This window comes from Eumetopias jubatus, unplaced genomic scaffold, assembly GCF_037043125.1.
Source record: "Eumetopias jubatus isolate StellerSeaLion01/CBP00866 unplaced genomic scaffold, mEumJub1_p1.0 scaffold_10, whole genome shotgun sequence".
Taxonomy (NCBI): Eukaryota; Metazoa; Chordata; class Mammalia; order Carnivora; family Otariidae; genus Eumetopias; species Eumetopias jubatus.
The window spans coordinates 62477504-62495694 of record NW_028274816.1 but is presented as its reverse complement, the minus strand read 5'-3'; the positions used below and the strand labels follow the sequence as shown (position 1 = coordinate 62495694).

The 18191-nt window shown below is 42.6% G+C and overlaps 1 protein-coding gene and 1 pseudogene across 1 annotated transcript; both read right to left on the bottom strand.

Moving 5' to 3' along the window:
- Positions 1-406: 406 nt before the first annotated feature.
- Positions 407-1309, bottom strand: LOC114202170 (vomeronasal type-1 receptor 4-like; annotated as a pseudogene).
- A 12085-nt stretch (positions 1310-13394) lies between these two features.
- On the bottom strand, positions 13395-14303 carry LOC114202146 (vomeronasal type-1 receptor 4-like). The gene has a single exon (XM_028095191.1). It carries the CDS (start codon positions 14301-14303, stop codon positions 13395-13397), a length of 909 nt encoding a protein of 302 aa, XP_027950992.1.
- Between the last annotated feature and the right edge of the window lie 3888 nt (positions 14304-18191).

Below are 18191 nucleotides of genomic sequence, written 5' to 3'. Positions count from 1 at the left end.
TGTACTAAGTGAAGTAAGTCAAAGACAAAAAGAAATTATATGAACTCATATGTAGAATTTTAAAATAAAAATGAGCTTATACAGAGAACAGATTTAACATATTGGTAGTTGGTAGGTGGGGAGGGGGTCAAAAGGTACAAACTTCTAGTTATAATTACATCATGTGACAGAGGTGTTAGCTAATCCTACCTTGATAATCATACATTGATGTAAATATGTCAAATTAATATGTTGCACACCTTAGACTTGCATTGTTATATGTCAATTTCAAATAAAGATGTAAAAAAATCATGTGTATTTCTTGTAAAAAAAAATTGGCATTTGGTGAATGATTACTGAACAGTATAATCATGGCTATTGTTGAAGCTGACTTCTATAAATTAAGGTTAACAGTCATTTTCAACATTCAAAAGCAGAAATTAGGAGCTACAGAATCCCTAAGGATCAGCCGTAAGAGACCAATAGTAGGAAAACATGAAGCCAAAACATGAGAAGTATGTATCAACCATAGGAAAGAGCCTATTAAAGTAATATCATAAAAAGCAAAAACGGAATTCAGCATGTAGAAGACAACACATGTGGTCACCAGCATCAGGACGGTATGGGCAGCTCTGGTCTCCGGGGGAATTTGCAGTAACCATTGGGGATGTGAATACACGGTGCTCTCTGGTGGTGCCTGTGCAGGAGCAGCACCGTGGGACCACTGGATCAGACTATGAGGCCACTCAAACATGGCATCAGAGATGCACCACAAGAAGACAAGACTTGTATTAGGACCTAAGGATGAGCAAAACCATTTGCCTTGGGTATGGTTATATGTGTCCTGTAGACCAGTAACTTTCACAGGAACATAGATATTAATTAAGACACTGGAGATCCAGCAGATGAACAGGAAGGACCAATGACCTTGGGGGTTCATCCTCTGAGCATCCTCCCTGCTGTCCTGGGGAAGAGAAAGACATACTGAAAGGTGCTCAGGACACCGGTGGAGCACAAGGTGGTGCTGCAAGCCATTTGGTGGATGTAATGGACAAGTGTACACCCAAGAGTGGACAGGGGTTGCCTAAAGACAAAAGCCGCCACTGTGAGTGGAATGGAATCTCAGTGGAGAGAAGAACCAAGAGATTGGCTACAGCCATGTGGGTGAGCATCATGTTGAAGAGCCTCTGCTTGTGTCCATGCCAGACTGGAGGGACCTTACGGGAGAAGAAGTGGACACTGGCAAAGACCCAACACCAATCTGTAAAAACAAGATGGTTTTCAGAGCCTCTTCCCCTGTGGTTCTTAGGGCGTTGTTCTGAAAAGACATGGTGAGGGCTTCAGAGTGGCCTGGAGTGAAGAGTAGGCTGTTAGTCCCAGCATAAGGACTCTTCTTAGTTCTAGGACCTCATAAAGGGATTCTGAGCCTTTTCTTCTCCTGAAAATGGAGATACAGTCATATTCCACAGGATACTCGACCTGGAGAACATGTCATAGACACCAATTGCATATTATTACTTTGTATTTCTATTTACTTTTATGTTCTGTCTCCCCATCAGAATGTAAAGTCCATGAACTTAGGAAGCACGCCTGTCTTGGTCAAAAAATATGGCTGACATATAATGGGTATAAAATAAAGATGTACTTCATGAGTGAATATGTGGAACGAGACAACAAGAATACAGTGTACCATCTTTATAATTCATTGCCATCCTGCCATTATAATGCATTAATAAAGTTAAATGGAAATACAAAAATATACAGATTAGAAGATTCATCTAACTAGGGGCGCCTGGGTGGCTCAGTAATTGAGCGTCTGCCTTCGGCTCAGGTCATGATCCCAGGGTCCTGGGATAGAGCCCCGCATTGGGCTCCCTGCTCGGCGGGAAGCCTGCTTCTCCCTCTCCCTCTCCCCCTGCTTGTGTTCCCTCTCTCACTGTGTCTCTCTCTGTCAAATAATTTTTTTAAAGATTTTATTTAACTAAAATTACAAGAGAATACATATTCACCTTCTGAGGACTCGATATGATATGTTAGAGTGACAGTACACAAAATGCTTTTCAAAAAGTCAGTAGCCATCTGAATACACAACATGTCCCTAAAATGTCTTCAGATATTCTATTTCAGTATAGAAAATATCCCTACTGGCCGAAGAATTCTAGTTATAATAATTCCACAGATTGTAACTTGTTGACAAGTCAGTTCCTGGAGAGTTTTGAAGTGGTCTCCCACTCACCTCAGTCCACACGAAAAAGTAAACGTGACTCAAAACAGCCAATCAAGACAGGTATTAAAGAGGACACTTCTTATGATGAGCCCTGAATTCTATTTCTTGTGATCAATGAATTCTACTCCTGAAACCAGTATTACACTGTGAACTAAAATTTTTTTAAAAACCTATCAAGTTGTACATTCACTATAAGCAGTTTTATTAGTCAATTACACCTCAATAAAGCTAGTAAAACTCTTCTATCATTAAACCATTGCACAAATTGATTTACATCTGAGTTTTTGAGTTCCTACATTTTCTCTGAGTCTTTGATTCTCATTTATAAAATCCAGAACCAATTAAACTAGGTACCTTAGCTCAAAAGCAACCATAGCACATTTGGGTGGTCCATTAAAATAAAGATTGATCTGAGCCCTTATGAGTGAAAAAGAAGGTTCTGTGACATACAAGAGAAAGACGGACCTATTCTGGTAAAAGGTGTGAAGTCTTCCAAAGGCAATAATCCTAATTGTTACTGTAGGATTCAGAAGCCACAGTGAGAAAGGAAAAATAAGTGATATTGAGAAAAACATCTCCGAGTTTCTTGCTCTTTGGGAAAACTGGGTCCATGTTAGGGGACTGTTGTGTAGACAAGACAGGAAACAGCATAGTGATTACCTTGTGACTATCAGCTTTGGACTCACCCAGTACGGGTTTTGTTTTATATTCCCCCAATGATAATTAATGGTGCTGGGACATTAGGACACATCCTTGAGCTCTGAGAACCTGTTCTCTCATTTGTGACATGGGAATGACAGTGGAACCGTGGGTCAGAGGCTTAATCCTTGAGCAGACGAGATTCCATCCTCTGCATCCTGAAAGCTCTTACTGTGGGTTACAATCATCCACTTACAAGCTTAGTCCCACCTGGGGAGCGTCACCACTCTGTGCATCTGTTTTCTCACTGAAAAGGAGAGATGAACCATGAGAGACGATGGACTCTGAGAAACAAACAGGGTTTTAGAGGGGAGGGGTGTGGGGGGATGGGTTAGCCTGGTGATGGGTATTAAGGAGGGCATGTACTGCATGGAGCACAGGGTGTTATACGAAAACAATGGATTGTGGATCACCACATCAAAAACTAATGATGTATTGCATGGTGACTAACATAATAAAATTTTTTAAAAAAGAAAAAAAGAAAAGTAAAGTTTGCTTTAATATGGAACACCACTTAAACCTCATGTGGATATGCACAGCAGATTTCATGTCAATTATTGATCACAATGGCTAGAACAAAGTTCTCATTAAGTGGTGGGAAGAATTATTTTTATGATAGGGGTTGTTGCCTTGTTTTGATTACCTACCACTACCAGGGATACAAGGGAAGAAAAATGACGCGTAAAATGGGAAGAACAGACTAGATGCATTCCAACACTCACACTATTTTGTGACTTGAAAATGAACCAGAGTTCATCTTACTAAAATTTTCTCTCTCCACTTACTGCATCAAGTTAAACAAAGATAGAAGGGCCCTTTTCTACTTATTTAAAGTATAAGCAATACCCCTACTTTCAACACAGATCATCAGATCATCAGAATCATCAGACAGAGTATCAGTGAGGAAGCATTGCCCCCAAAACACACAATAGACCCCCTTGACCTACAGACATCTTGACCATCCGCCCAACAGTGGCGGAGTACACCTGCTTCCATGCACAGAGTATTCACCAGGAAAGATCATAGGTTAGGTCCCAAAACAGTCTTAACAGATTTACAAAGACTGACATCATATCGAGTATCTTTTCTGACCACAATGGCATGAAACTAGTGATCAGTAACAACAGAAAACAGGAAAATTCACAAACATACACAGATTCAACAACACACTCCTGAACAACCCATGGGGCAAAGAAGAAATCAAAGGGAAACCAAGAAATACTTTGAGACAAGCCTAAGGGGAAACACAACACACTAAATGTAGGGGATTCAGCAAAAACCATTCTAAGAGGAATGTTTATAGCGATAAACGCCTACCTTAAGAAAAAAGAAAGATCTGGGCGCCTGGCTGGCTCAGTCGGTGGAGCATGAAACACTTGGTCTCCAGGTTGTAAGTTTGAGCCCCATGTTGGGTGTATTGATTACTTAAAATCTTTTTTTTTTAAGATTTTATTTTATTTATTTGAGAGAGAGTGAGAGAGAGCACAAGCTGGGGGAGAGGTAGAGAGAGAGAGAGAAGCAGACTCCCCGTTGAGCAGGGAGCCTGACGCTGGGCTCGATCCCAGGACCCCCAGATCATGACCTGAGCCGAAGGCAGATGCTTAACTGACTGAGCCACCCAGGCACCCTGATTACTTAAAATCTTTAATAAAAAAAAGAAAAAAGAAAAAGAAGAAGAAACAAAGATCTTAATAAGCCACCTCAGTTTATACCTCAAGGGAAAGAAAAAAAAAAAAAAACCTCAGCCCAAAGTACTTAGAGGGAAGGAAATAACAAATGGCAGGACAGAAATAATGACAATGAAACCAGAAAAACAATGGAAAAGGTTGATGCAACCCAGAGCTGGCTTTTGGAAAAGATTCTCATTTCTCTACTCACCACTGGCAGGAGCGTGAGGCGGGACATCCACAGTCAGGCAGCCAACTGCATTTCCCACTCCTCTCCCATCCATTCCTATAGTCAGCTGAATTCACTTCCCTACAAAGAACCAGAGACGTGTTTTCACTTCATCACACAACCCACGTTCATTCTCCTCCTGGAAGCCCCTCCTCCCATCACCTCCCATGTCTCACACCTTCTCCAGCTCCAGCCCACCCAGCTGCACCTGCTCACAGACGCCTGACCGCCATTCTCCATCATCATATCCCTGTTTGTTTCTTTACTCCTATAGCTTTTCTCTTCCCCCTACACTGAGCTGGGTGAGGAGTCGTCTCCTGATCCACTGGTAGATACTTCAGCCATAGTGTCTGGACACAGGGAGCAAACAGCACCTCCTACTGTTCTGTATCACCTCCAACAACAGCAGGAGGAAATACAGCAAATTTATGCTGGTCTGTCCTTTGAAGTATAATGACCTGCAAATTCCCTGGCACTCCAGGGTGCTGGGTTTTACTGTAGCCTCAACGGATCCCATGGAACCTTCCTTATTGGCAAAAGATCTGACTTGAGTCTCATGCAGTAAGGCCTCCTATGACCCCTCTAAAAACCCCCCTCTGTGCTCCCTAATTCACACCTCCACCCAGCTGTGGCATAGATGCAGCTGCTCAGAGTGAGGCAGGGTTGGCGTGCGTCCTGCCCAATCCATGTTGGTGCCCAACCACATCCCCAAGTTCCTGCTCTCCTGGGTTTTGCCCTGAACAGAAGGAACCACTCACCTGGCTGGTCTTTGCTCCAGAGCTCTGTGCAGGGAAGTGTCAATCACAACGAGCCAGTTACAGGGACAGGGTTCCTGGACCCGATCTCCCCACAGAGATGCCCTTACCATGTCAGCTGTAGTCTTGGTGACCCTCTGCATGGAGAGCCTGGGGCATCTCCAGCGAGGAGCTAATTTAATCCCCAGTGCAAATCACCATCACTCTCTGCAGATGATTAAGGACAGTTGTTGGCAATTAACAAGAAGATTGGGGGGGGTAGCCAAAGAGCTGGCATAAAAAAAGTTTTCTAGCTCCCTGTGGAAAACCATATTCAGAACCAAAGTTGTAATCAGGAGTTAAAGGGACACAGAAAAACACATCAAGAACTCGTTGGGGAACAAGAAGATGTGACCACTCCCCCCACTCATGCTCTCTCTCTCTCTAGCTCTTGCTCTGTCTCTCAAATAAATAAATAAAATCTTTTTTAAAAGGTGGGGGGGCACACGCACCTGGGTGGCTCAGTCAGTTAAGTGTCTGTCTTGGCTCAGGACCCGATCCCAGGTTCCTGGGATGGAGCCCTGCATTGGGCTCCCTGCTCGGGCGGCGGGGGGGGGTCTGCTTCTCTCTCCCTCTGCCCCTCCCCCTCTGCTCTTGCTTGTGCTCTCTCTCTCTCACGTAAATAAATAAAATCTTTAAAAAGAAAAGAAGAAGATGTGACCACTGGGGTACCTAGGTGGCTCAGTCAGTTAAGCTTCCAACTCGATTTCAGCTCAGGTCCTGATCTCCTGGTTGCGAGATGGAGCCCTCCCTCCCTCCACCCTTTCCCTGTGTTAGTCTCGCCACTCTGCAGGGAGCCTGCTTAAGATTCTCTTTCCCTCTCCCTCTTCCTCTCCCCTTCTGCTCTTGCTCATGCTCTCTCGTTATCTCTCAAAAAAAAAAAAAAAGATGTGGCCGCCCACTTACCCATGAGCTGCACCTGGGCACTCAGAGGCTCCTCATCCTCTCTCCTGGCCTTGGAATGTGGATTTGCTTGCCTTTCCCACTCCCAGAGGCTGCTCCAAGGGCATAGCCTTGAGATAGTGATGTGATGAAAAGACCTGCCCGAGCCCAGTTGGCACCTCTTTATAAACTTAGGTTTGCAGGGCAGATTCAGGGATCCGTTCATCTTGCTGCTGCCGAGACAAGCCTCGTATGTAAGTTCCTTTTGCTTATTGAAATTGCCATCTACCAACCTGGAGTGGCCTGCCTCCTTCTTCGGTCCCTTCCTGCCCTCTGTGTGTGGGGGGCCAGCTTCCAGTTACACCAGGAAAGCTCCGTAGAGGGCTCCCTTTACTGTATTTCCAATGGGGTATGTTCCTCAGTGCTTTTTCATCTTTCCAAAATATTGACCATCCTCACCGGGTCAGGACTCTGGTCTTAACATGACTTTAAATTCCATGCTTCTTGCTGTTTATGGCCCTAGGTCTTTTTAGTCTGGAAAATACCCCATTTTGAAAGCATCTTTCCCACCTCAAAATACAGGTATCCCTAATCCCCACATGACTCCAAACAAGATGATAATTTCCCTTCCAAGTCCCCATTCAGCCTGCCTCCTGTGCCTCTCATTGTGTAACCAGACTCCCCTCTTTATTCTGGATCATTTGCACAGGGGTGAAGCATTCCTGAGCCTACACACTTTGCTAAGGGCAAAGCCATATAGGAGAAATAAGTGATAACAAAGGAATTCAGACTTCCAGTGCCCACCACCCACCCTGGTATCCGAAAGCCCACAGTGCCCCCAACCCCTGGGACAACCATACACTCCCCATGGGTTTCCAACAGTCTTTTCACCAAGAAATTATTCTTTTTGCTGTCTTTTGTTTACTATTGACTATGACCTCATCTTTTTTATTCTATTTTTAGGGCTAATTCTTTAACACTATATTTCACCCACAATATTTTATATTAGTTTGAACATTTATAATTTCAAAGAGCACTATTTAACATTTGCTCATTAAAATATAAATTTTAGGGATGCCTGGGTGGCTCAGTCAGTTAAACATCTGCCTTTGGCTCAGGTCATGATCTCAGGGTCCTGGATCCAGCCCCGCATCGGGCTCCCTGCTCAGCAGGGAGTCTGCTTCTCCCTCTCCCCCTGCCGCTCCCCCTGCTCATACTCGTTCTCTCACTCTCTCTCAAACAAATAATAAATAAAATCTTTAAAAAATAAAATACAAATTTTAGGGACCCCTGGCTGACTCAGTCAGAGGAATGTGCAACTCTTGATATTGGGGTCATGAGTTTGAGCCCCACGTTGGATGTAGAGATTACTTAAAAATTTTTTAAAAGTTAAAACACTTTAAAAAAATAAAATACAAATTTTAATGGACATTTTCAAGCACACAAAACTGTAGACAATAGCATCACAACCTCCCCTTACACACACACCCTTCAGGAACACCTTGTCTACTTTAAACGATCATTTACACTGAGCAGATCTAGTTTCATTTATATCTCCCTCATATTTCCTTCCCCTAAAGAACGATAATTATACTCTGGCTAGAAACAGTTGGCTGTTCCTGTTAACAGACATCGCTATGATGATGCATTCATGGGGTGAAAACCTTTATCAGTTAATGCATTCAAAGAGGAATGAACAAGTGGGGAGAGCTCACCATAGGAGTGTCATATCATCGCTTCTTTGTTGCCTTTTGGAATGTCCCAGTCGACCACTTCAAACCTCTTCACTCCAATTGTGCAGGTAAACTAATTAAACATCATCAACTACAAGCATTAAAAGAAGATAATGATTATTTGAGAGCATGAATAAAGCAGAAATGTTTAAAAATGGCACCGTGGTTGATGTGGTTGGATCTCTGTTCTGATTCATAAAATGTTGAATCACCTAATGGATTGTGTGCTTTACTGTTAGGAACATAAGATCTCATAGCCCAGAGGTAAATTTGTATGCCTTAATAAAAAGGACAAACAAATGGGTAATCTGTTACAGTCACTATAACGAGAACAATTTCCACAATAATTGTGGACCTGTGCTTATCTGGGTCAACAGCAATGATTTTGGTTCTGCAGATGTCCTTTTGACTGTGATAACATTTGATGTGGTCAGACCCACCATCTCCCTTAGTTCCCTTTGCTTGCTTTCCACAGAGCTACACTCGTCATATTTTCCTTCTACGGAGCTGATTCCTTACGGAGATAGGATTTGGTGTCAGTTGCAGAGACTTATTACCCAAGACAGGTATTTGAACTTGAAGGTTCTCTCAAGTGCCAAAACTAGAAGAATCTGGAGTTAAGGCCTCTGGTTCCAGTAAAATTGTATGTGGAACCAAGAGAAACCCTGCCCGTCACAGCCACATGAAAATGCTGAGCCCAAGACCTGTCCTTGGATGGTTCAAGGCAGCACATTCTATGGATTGGAAAGTGTGGCATATGGGAGTGGATGGAAGTCAGGGCAGAAACTGTCATGGCCTTTGGGTGGCCAGATGTGAGGACTGAAATGAAATCCCACCAAAACTACCTTGGGGCCGAAGTAAAATGGATCCTTCTAGATCTGGCCACACGAAAATGTCAGAGAATTAAAAAAAAAAAAACTATCAAATAATTTTTTTCTATGGTGGTTGTCAATCAATGATATTCTAATTCCATCATTCCTTCTACATTTATTAGTAGCTACCAGACCCATCTATCTTTGGTTGCTAGCTCTGCCACTCCAGCTGTGTAATCTTGGGCAAACGAAAGGAAAGAAGCCAAGGGTCAGCCTAGAATTTTGCATCCAGTAAGAAAGACCTTCAGAAATTAGGGTGACACCTCCTTCTCTCCTTCTCTCTCTTTCCCCTATTCATCCCTCTCTTGCCATGTCCTTCCCCCTCTCAGGCTCCCAAGCAGTTGGCAGAGCTGCGGAGGCACCCTGGTGGTAGCATGGGAACCCTCTAGATTGCAGGGCAGTGAGGACAGAAGTGGGCAAAACACCTGTATAGTTGTGTGTTTTAGTCACCACACACCCGGGGATGCAAGTGGTGAGGAGGTAGGGGAGCCGTGGGAAGGAATAGTAGAAGCAAACCTGCATTGCAGGAAGGCACTGGAGGAGTGGGGGAAAGTAGGCAGAGAATTCAGGCACTGTGGTTATGAGTGGGATCCTCGAGCATGTAAGTGTTGAGCAAATAGAATGTAATACAGGTTTCTCACTGTTGGAGGAAATATTTATAAGCAGAGAACAGGGAGAAGCGAGAATGAATCCTAGGGGCTGGTTCTGATGGGAGGAATTCAAATATGAATAACTCATATGTGAATAACTCTTTGTTCATTACACACATGCATGTGTGCACATGTATGAAACCTAATTATGAGTTTTTGCTGAGAGGTCCCAGAAGCAAATGCACACTGGTAGCAAAGCACAAAGCTAAAAGCAGGTCTTGGGGGGCGCCTGGGTGGCTCAGTCGGTTAAGCGACTGCCTTCGGCTCAGGTCATGATCTTGGAGTCCTGGGATCGAGTCCCGCATCGGGCTCCCTGCTCGGCAGGGAGTCTGCTTCTCCCTCTGACCCTCTTCCCTCTCGTGCTATCTCTCATTCTCTCTCTCTCAAATAAATAAATAAAATCTTTAAAAAAAAAATTAAAAAAAAATAAAAGCAGGTCTTGGTTTCCAGCAACCAACCTCCATTGAAGGGATCTTATTCTTTGGTGAAGTGGTAGATACGAGGGCTACATCTGGAACAGCACAAGATGAGCCTACAATGATTCCTTTTGTTAAATCATGCAGCTATACAGATCTTCCACTGGCCAATCTGGGACGACATGAACATGAAAACGGATAATGATTGCATCACGGTGCAATCCATTGAACCATACAGGAATTTAGGAATCCTTTGGACATGAATAAAAGAGAATGAATGAATGATTAAATAAATACATGGGGTGAAGGGAAGCCTCTTCCTTCAGTAGAGTCCTACTAATTAGTGTTGAGGGCTGATGTTAGAGAACCATCCTATTGTTGGCTGTTCCAATGGGAGCTGTGATAGCTAAGGCACGTGAGTGTCAGGTGACGAGGAGGAGCACAGTGGGACAATCTCAGGACATCTCCCCACAATGCGCTGAATCGGTTGCAAAGACCAAATGGCACACATAAGATGGAGAGATTTGGCAGAGGCCAACCCGACCAGGCGATCAAGGTGAGCATGAGCACTGTTAGGATGGGTGAACACCGTGCACGCCCTGGTGTGAAGCGCTGGGAAGAGAACAGCAACATTTCCCAGGTCCTCCTACCGAGGAAATGTGAGCCGAGTCTGGTCTTGAGGAAGCCCAGAGAGACCCACGGGGAGGGTCATTCAACAGAACAAAGTGGGGCGAGGATATGAAAGAAAGGGAAAGTCAGCAATAACAGTTTGAGACTGGAGAACAAGGAAGAGACACAGCAACAAAGTGCACATTCCTGGTGGGTAATCCCAACCAGAAAGGAAAAGATGTTTCGGATCCATTGGAAAATTTGAGCATGACCCATGGATAGAGCAGTGGTGGTGTGTCTACACTGATTTTCTAAATCAAAGGACAGTATGTTGTTATTGCAGGAGTGTCTCTGTTGTAGGGAAAACCACACCAGTGAGTTTAGGATAGTGTGCAGGGTGTACCCACATTGCTTTCAAGTGGTTCAGGAAAAAAAAGGTGATAACAGAATAAAATGTACAGAAATTAGTTAATACATCAAATGTAGTAAAGTATTAACTGTTGGGGTATTTGGGTAAGGGATAAAATTATGTATATTTGAAATGATATCAGATGAATAATTGTAAAAATAAAATTAATTCAAAGGCGTTGAATTTCTCAACTTTTAAAATGAGGTTGGATAGTGTTAAATACATCTTTGTTATTGATCACATTTTTTTAAAGATTTTATTTATTTATTTGACAGACAGAGACACAGAGAGAGAGGGAACACAAGCAGGGGGAGTGGAAGAGGCAGAAGCAGGCTTCCCGCTGAGCAGGGAGCCCAATGTGGGGCTCGATCCCAGGACCCTGGAACCATGACCTGAGCCAAAGGCAGACGCTTAACGACTGAGCCACCCAGGCATCCCTATTGATCGCATTTTATTACCTTTTTTCAAATAGACATTTTGTATAATTTAATGGGAAAAACAGTGAGATAAAGATATATTTAGATAAATACTGAAATAACTCACATAGAGCAAATCTGTACCTCAAAAAACCTGAAGGAGGTGCTTCATACTGAAGGAAAATTATACCAGAGGAAAACACACACAAAAGAATTATTATCAGCAGAATTGGCAATCATGTGGATACATGGGTAATCTATACTCTATCATTTCTTATTTTTTCTAAGAGACAACTGGCTCATGACAGCAAAAATAATAGCATTAATTGTGGGTAATAACATACATAGAATAAAAATTTATAAAAACAATATCATAAAACATTATAAGGTATATGGAACTACACTATTATAAAATTCTTACATACTCTGTGAAATGGTCAACAGTAGTTCAAACTAGAATGTAATACCTTGGAAATCCACTTTAAAACAGCTACAACGAGCAATGTCCACAAGAGCCAAACTGTGGAAAGAGCCGAGATGCCCTTCAGCAGACGAATGGATAAAGGAGATGTGGTCCATATGTACAATGGAATATTACTCAGCCATCAGAAAGGATGGATACCCACCATTTGCATCGACATGAATGGAACTAGATAGGATTATGCTAAGTGAAATAAGCAAGCAGAGAAAGACAATTACATATGGTTTCACTTATATGTGGAATATAAGAAATAGTGCAGAGGACCATAGGGGATGGGAGGGAAAACTGAATGGGAAGAAATCATGGGAGACAAACCATGAGAGACTCTGGACTCCAGGAAACAAACTGAGGGTTACAGAAGGGAAGGGGTTGGGGAATGGGGTAACTGGGTGATGAGTATTAAGGAGGGCATGTTTTGTGATGAGCACTGGGTGTTATATGCAACTAATGAATCACTGAACACTACATCAAAAACTAATGGCATATTGTATGTTGGCTAATTGAACATAATAAAAAATAAATAAAATAAAACAACTACAACAACCACTAAAAATAGTTATACCTTAACACCATTAATTTTAAAAATACCAGACTGTCCCAAAAGGAGGCAAAAGGAAAAAGAGAAAAAAGCAGATAGGACAAAGAAAAAAACTGAGTCCCCAATTTCTGTACTTCAATGATAAACTAGAAAATCCGAGTAACAAATTTATAGATGGCAGCTGTAAACCCTCCTTAATATTACTTCATTTATGCAATCAATGAACTTCACTGAGGGTCAGCCATGTAAACAAAACCCACAAGGTATAAAGGCAAAGCAACCCACTGGACAGCATTGATTTTCTGTGTCGGACTACAGCATATTAGAGAAATAGGAGTGAAATGCAGTAATCAAGTCAGGCAGAAAACACCTCTCCATCTACCAGGTTTCTTACCTGCATCTGTGAAACAAAGCCTCTGCACCCCCCCCGGCGTGGTATTTACCTGTATCAATATTAGATTGTGCACGAATGTATGCCAGGTGTTCACCGTGCCCACACTGAGATAAAATTTGCAGAAACACTTTGAATATTCCTGAAGAAAGAAGCTTTGTTTCAGCATCTGCCCTGTTGAGAGGGAAGACATGTTTCCTTAACAGTTTTGTATGTTTGTTTTAAGTTCATAATTGGTGAGTTGACTTTGAGATCTCCCAGGGCAGCCCCAGTATCAGATTTACCCTCTAAGATCACCGCGGAGGTTGTATAAAACACTGGTGCCAAGTAAATGGTCACCGAATAGAGTGATCGCGGTTATCAAAGCTGTCTTCCACACATTTACATCTGATCTCTAACAACTCAAGAGCAGGACCTAGGAGGCCCAGGGTTGTGAAGGATCAGCAGGAAGGGGCTAAAAGCGGGGAAACATAAAGCCAAAATACTAGAGGTCTGTATCAACCACAGATGGAAATCTAAAAAGGCAGCAACATAAAAAGTGACAATGGAATTCAGCACATAAAAGCTGACGAAGGTGGCCACCAGCAACAGGACGGTGTGGGCAGCTCTGGTCTCCAGGTGGTGTCTGTGGGAGCTGTTGGGGGTGTGAATATACCGCACTCTCTGGTGGTGCCTGTGCAGGAGCAGCACCATGGAACCACTGGACCAGACCATGAGGCCAATAAACATAGCATCCACAGCAACCCACAGGATGACCATGTTTGCACTGGGATCCAAGGATGAGCAGAACCACTTCCCTTGGGTGTCAGTACTATTTCCCACTTGCTGTGCATCAGTGATGTTCACGGGAACATAGGTATTCAGGAAGATACTGAACATCCAGCAGATGCAACAGGAGGGATGAATGACCTTGGGGGCTTGTCCTCTGAGCATGGTCCACACCATCCTCCCCGGGATGAGTGTGAGGAACCGATAGGTGCTCAGGATGCAGGTGGAGCACATGGTGGTGTTGCGAGCCACTCTGTGTATATAATATACAAATTTACACCCAAGACTGGACAGGGGCTTCCTCAAAACAAAAGCTGCCTTCATGTAGGGAATCCCGGCAGAGACAAAATCCAAGAGATTGGCTACAGCCATGTGGGTGAGAATCGTGTGGGGAGGCCTCTGCTTGTGTCCGTGCCAGACTGGAGAGACGTTACGGAAGAAGAGGGTGACATTGGCCAGAGCCCCAATGCCCATCTGGAAAAACAGGATGGTTTTCAGAGCCTTTTCCCCCGTGGTTCTTCGGGCATTGTTCTGAAAAGACATGGTGAGGGCTGCAGAGTGGCCTGGAGTGAAGAGCAGAGCAGGCTCTGTCAGTGCCTCGAGAGGACTCTTCCTAATTACAGGACCTCATAAAGGGATTCTGAGCCTTTTCTTCTCCTGGAAAGGGAGACAGTCATATTCCACGGGAGACTTGACCTGGAGAACATGCCACAGACACCAATTTCACATTATTACTTTATACTTCTACTTACTTTTTTAAATTTTATTTTATTTAAATTCAACTAATCAACATGCAGTGTATTATTAGTTTCAGAAGTAGAGGTCAGTGATTCATCAGTTGCGTATAACACCCAGTGCTCATCACATCACGTGCCCTCCTTAATGCCCATCGCCCAGTTACCCCGTCCCCCCACCCACCTCCCCTCCAGCAACCCTCAGTTTGTTTCCTGGAGTTAAGAGTCCCTCATGGTTTGTATTTACTTTTATGTTCTGACTCTTCACCAGAATGTAAACTAACATAAACTTAAGAACCATGCTTGTCTTATGAAAAAATATGATTCATCCTCAAAAAGTGTTAAGTAACATGCACTTAGTAAATAAATAAGTGAAAGGAGGTGGTCACACTGTACCGCTCTTCGAATTTATCATTATTCTGTCACCATAATTCATTAACCTAAGATAATGAAGTAGAAAAATGCAAACTCATGTTCAAATGTATAAGATTATCTAACTCATTAAATTTGCAACAGTCAGCTTTTGAGAATGCTTAATATTATTCATCAGAGTGACTGAATATGATATACCTTCTAAAAAATCAGTAGCCTTCTGATTAAGCAACATGACCCTAAATGACCTCAGAGTGAACACAACGTGAATTTCATGTCAACTGTTGATCGCAGTGGCCAAAACAAAGTTAGTTCCCATATAGTGTTAGAAGTAATAATAGCAGTAGAAACATAATTATGGTACAAAATATTTGTTTCCTTGTTTTGATTACCCATCACTACAATATGAAGTAAAAGGTATTACAATGTCAAATGGGAAAAATGGATCAGGTATGTTCCACCAACCTACTTCTGAGACTTGAAAATTAAATATAATTCATCTCACATTTTTTCTCTTTCTCCTTGATGCTTCACACACACGCAGAGCAACACTCTCTCTCTCTCTCTCTCTCTCTCACACACACACACACACACACTACAAAACAAAGAAAAATGACCCCCCAAATCTCCAGAAGAATACAGAAGCAATTGCATTCTACTGCAGTAGGATTTCAGAAAGGAAAAAAAAAAAAATAGGGTCATTAAATCCTAATATCATTACACCATAGACTGTTTTTCTCTGTGAATATCTCTCTGTATGTGTATGGGTGTGTCAGTGGACCTTATTTATGTCAGCATTTTGAAGTTATAACCTGAATTCTGCACATCAATTTTCTACACGTATTCATACACAAGCGTAAAATCTGTTAGGTCTGAGAAAATAAGCAGACTCTTCTGTACATGGTTGAGGAGGTCAGCGACTCTGCTCATCCAAAATTTGGCTCAGATTAAGAGATCCCCGTCTTTTTTCCCTCATTGTCAAGGACTCTAGGACACAGAGATCTACAGTGACTCTCTCCACTGTGGTCCTACCCAGAGACACTCCCCAACACATGTCCCCAGCCACCAACCCAGCCAGAGCGCAGGCAGGTTTAGTACCTGTCCTCTACAACCTTACTACACAAACCCAGTTCTGAGTTCCTCTCCTGTTGGAGACTACTTGTCTCCTGGTTTTTGCCGTGAGACTGAACATAAGAAAGCACTCACCTGGCTGGTCCTTGCTCCAGAGTTCGGTGCAGGGAAGTGTCAATCAGGATGAGCCACAGTTATAGGGACAGGGTCCCTAGACCTCATCTCCCCACAGAGATGACATTACCATGTCAGCTGTGTCTCAGGAACACTGTCTGCCTGGAGAATCTGGGGCGTCTCTAATGAGAAGCAAATTTTATCCCCATTGCAAGTCTTCACCAGCCTCTTCTGGCAATTAATGGTAATTTTTGGTAATTAATTTAAAGTTCCTGAAAATCTGCTAAACAACAGGCAGAGAGAAGTTTCTATGTTCCCTGTGGAAGAATCTAAGTTCAGAGTCAAAGTTGCCATCTGTGGTGGAATTGAAACTCAATGTATGGACTTCGGAAAACAAACTGAGGGTTTCAGAAGGGACGGGGGTAGGGGGATGGGGTAGCTGGGTGATGGGTATTAAGGAGGGCACGTGTTGTGATGAGCACTGGGTGTTATACACAACTAATGAATTGTTGAACACTACGTCAAAAACTAACGATGTGCTATATGCTGGCTAACTGAGCATAATAAAAATAGTAATAATAATAAATAAAACCATAAATCATCAAAAAAAAAAAAAAAAGAAACTGAATGTTGGGTCAAGGGTTCCAGTTACAGTATTTCCAAATGGGCATTTCCTGTTTCCAGAATCAGGCTGACACCATGATTAGCTCATACTGACCATCTCCATTTGATCTGGAAACTGGTCTCTCCCTTGACTTAAATAACACAATTCCTGTTACTTAGGGCCCCACATCTTCTACATCTGGAGGATATCCCACTTGAAGTTAGTCTATCTTACCTCAGAACCTGTGAGCATCTCTAATGTCCACGTGACTCCCCAAGAGCTCATTATATGCTTCCCAAATCACCCAGAGAGCCCTCCTCCCTTGTCCCTCATCGGTCAACCAGGCTGTCCTTTATTTTCAGAGTTTGCCCTGGGAAGAAGTATTCCTGGATGTACAGAAAAGATTCAAGGGGAAATAAAAATAGCACAGATAGAGGGATAGCGTCAGAATTATTTAAAATCAAGAGAGGGGCCAAAAGCCAAATAGAAAATTGGGCAAAATAATAAAAAGAAAATTCACAAGATAGATGAGATGACCCTGAATCATATGTATGTTATTTATGGCAAGTCTGTCAATACGTTATTCTTCAAGATTGGTTTGGATAGTCTATATTTTTTGCATTTCTGTATTATTTTTAGAGTAAGCTTGCCAATTTCAACAACAGCAACAACAAAGACAACACAAGTGGGATGGATCGTGACTGGGATTTGTCCGCTCCTTAGATCAACCAGGGACATATATGGGGTCAGGGAGTGTATGGAAAATCTCTGTACCTTCCTCTCACTTTTGTGGTAGATGTAAAACTTCTCTGAAAAATAGTTTGTTGCAAGTTTTCAAAATACTCAACAAAAATTAAGTTCTATATAGGGTCAATAAGGCATGAACAATTTCTTATAGAGGCAACAGAAAACCAGACAAAGTTTAATTAAGACAATGAGGTATTTACGTATATTTGAAAAAGAAAACGTTGGATTAAACTGTGTAACATTTGGAAAAGAGAATACTGAAGTTTTTTAAAAGGCTATTGGAGTGGCATATTCTAAAGGGTAAGTACAGATTTGGAAATGTATTTTTTTATTAGACCATGAAACTGATCAACTGCAAATTTGAACAAACTAAAAATGGAAAGTTTGAGTGGGTGCTAAATGTAGTGATAGCAATAAAATCTAGAATCTATAGATGCATTCTACCATCGCTTCTGAGTCAAAATCGTCAAAGGATTGTGGTTCCTTCAAATCCAAGCCCCTGCTTCCCAAGACACTCACTAAGAAAATAAAGTCATGCTTTCTAAAGTGTTCATCCATTTTAATGTATTCCTCTATCACAAGCTAAGATGGGAATTTTAAAGGTGGGGATGGGGGCTTAGGCACAGATGGCACATCCACAGTCATACCACTAGGACTCTAAAGGGACAGGCCTGAAATCACAGCCCCCACCACCATGAATTACAGTTTACAGGACAGGGTGTGCTGGGAGGAGGATGGCCCACTGTGACCAAGGAGAAGGCTTTGTGAGATTTTTGAGGTGTTCCCCCG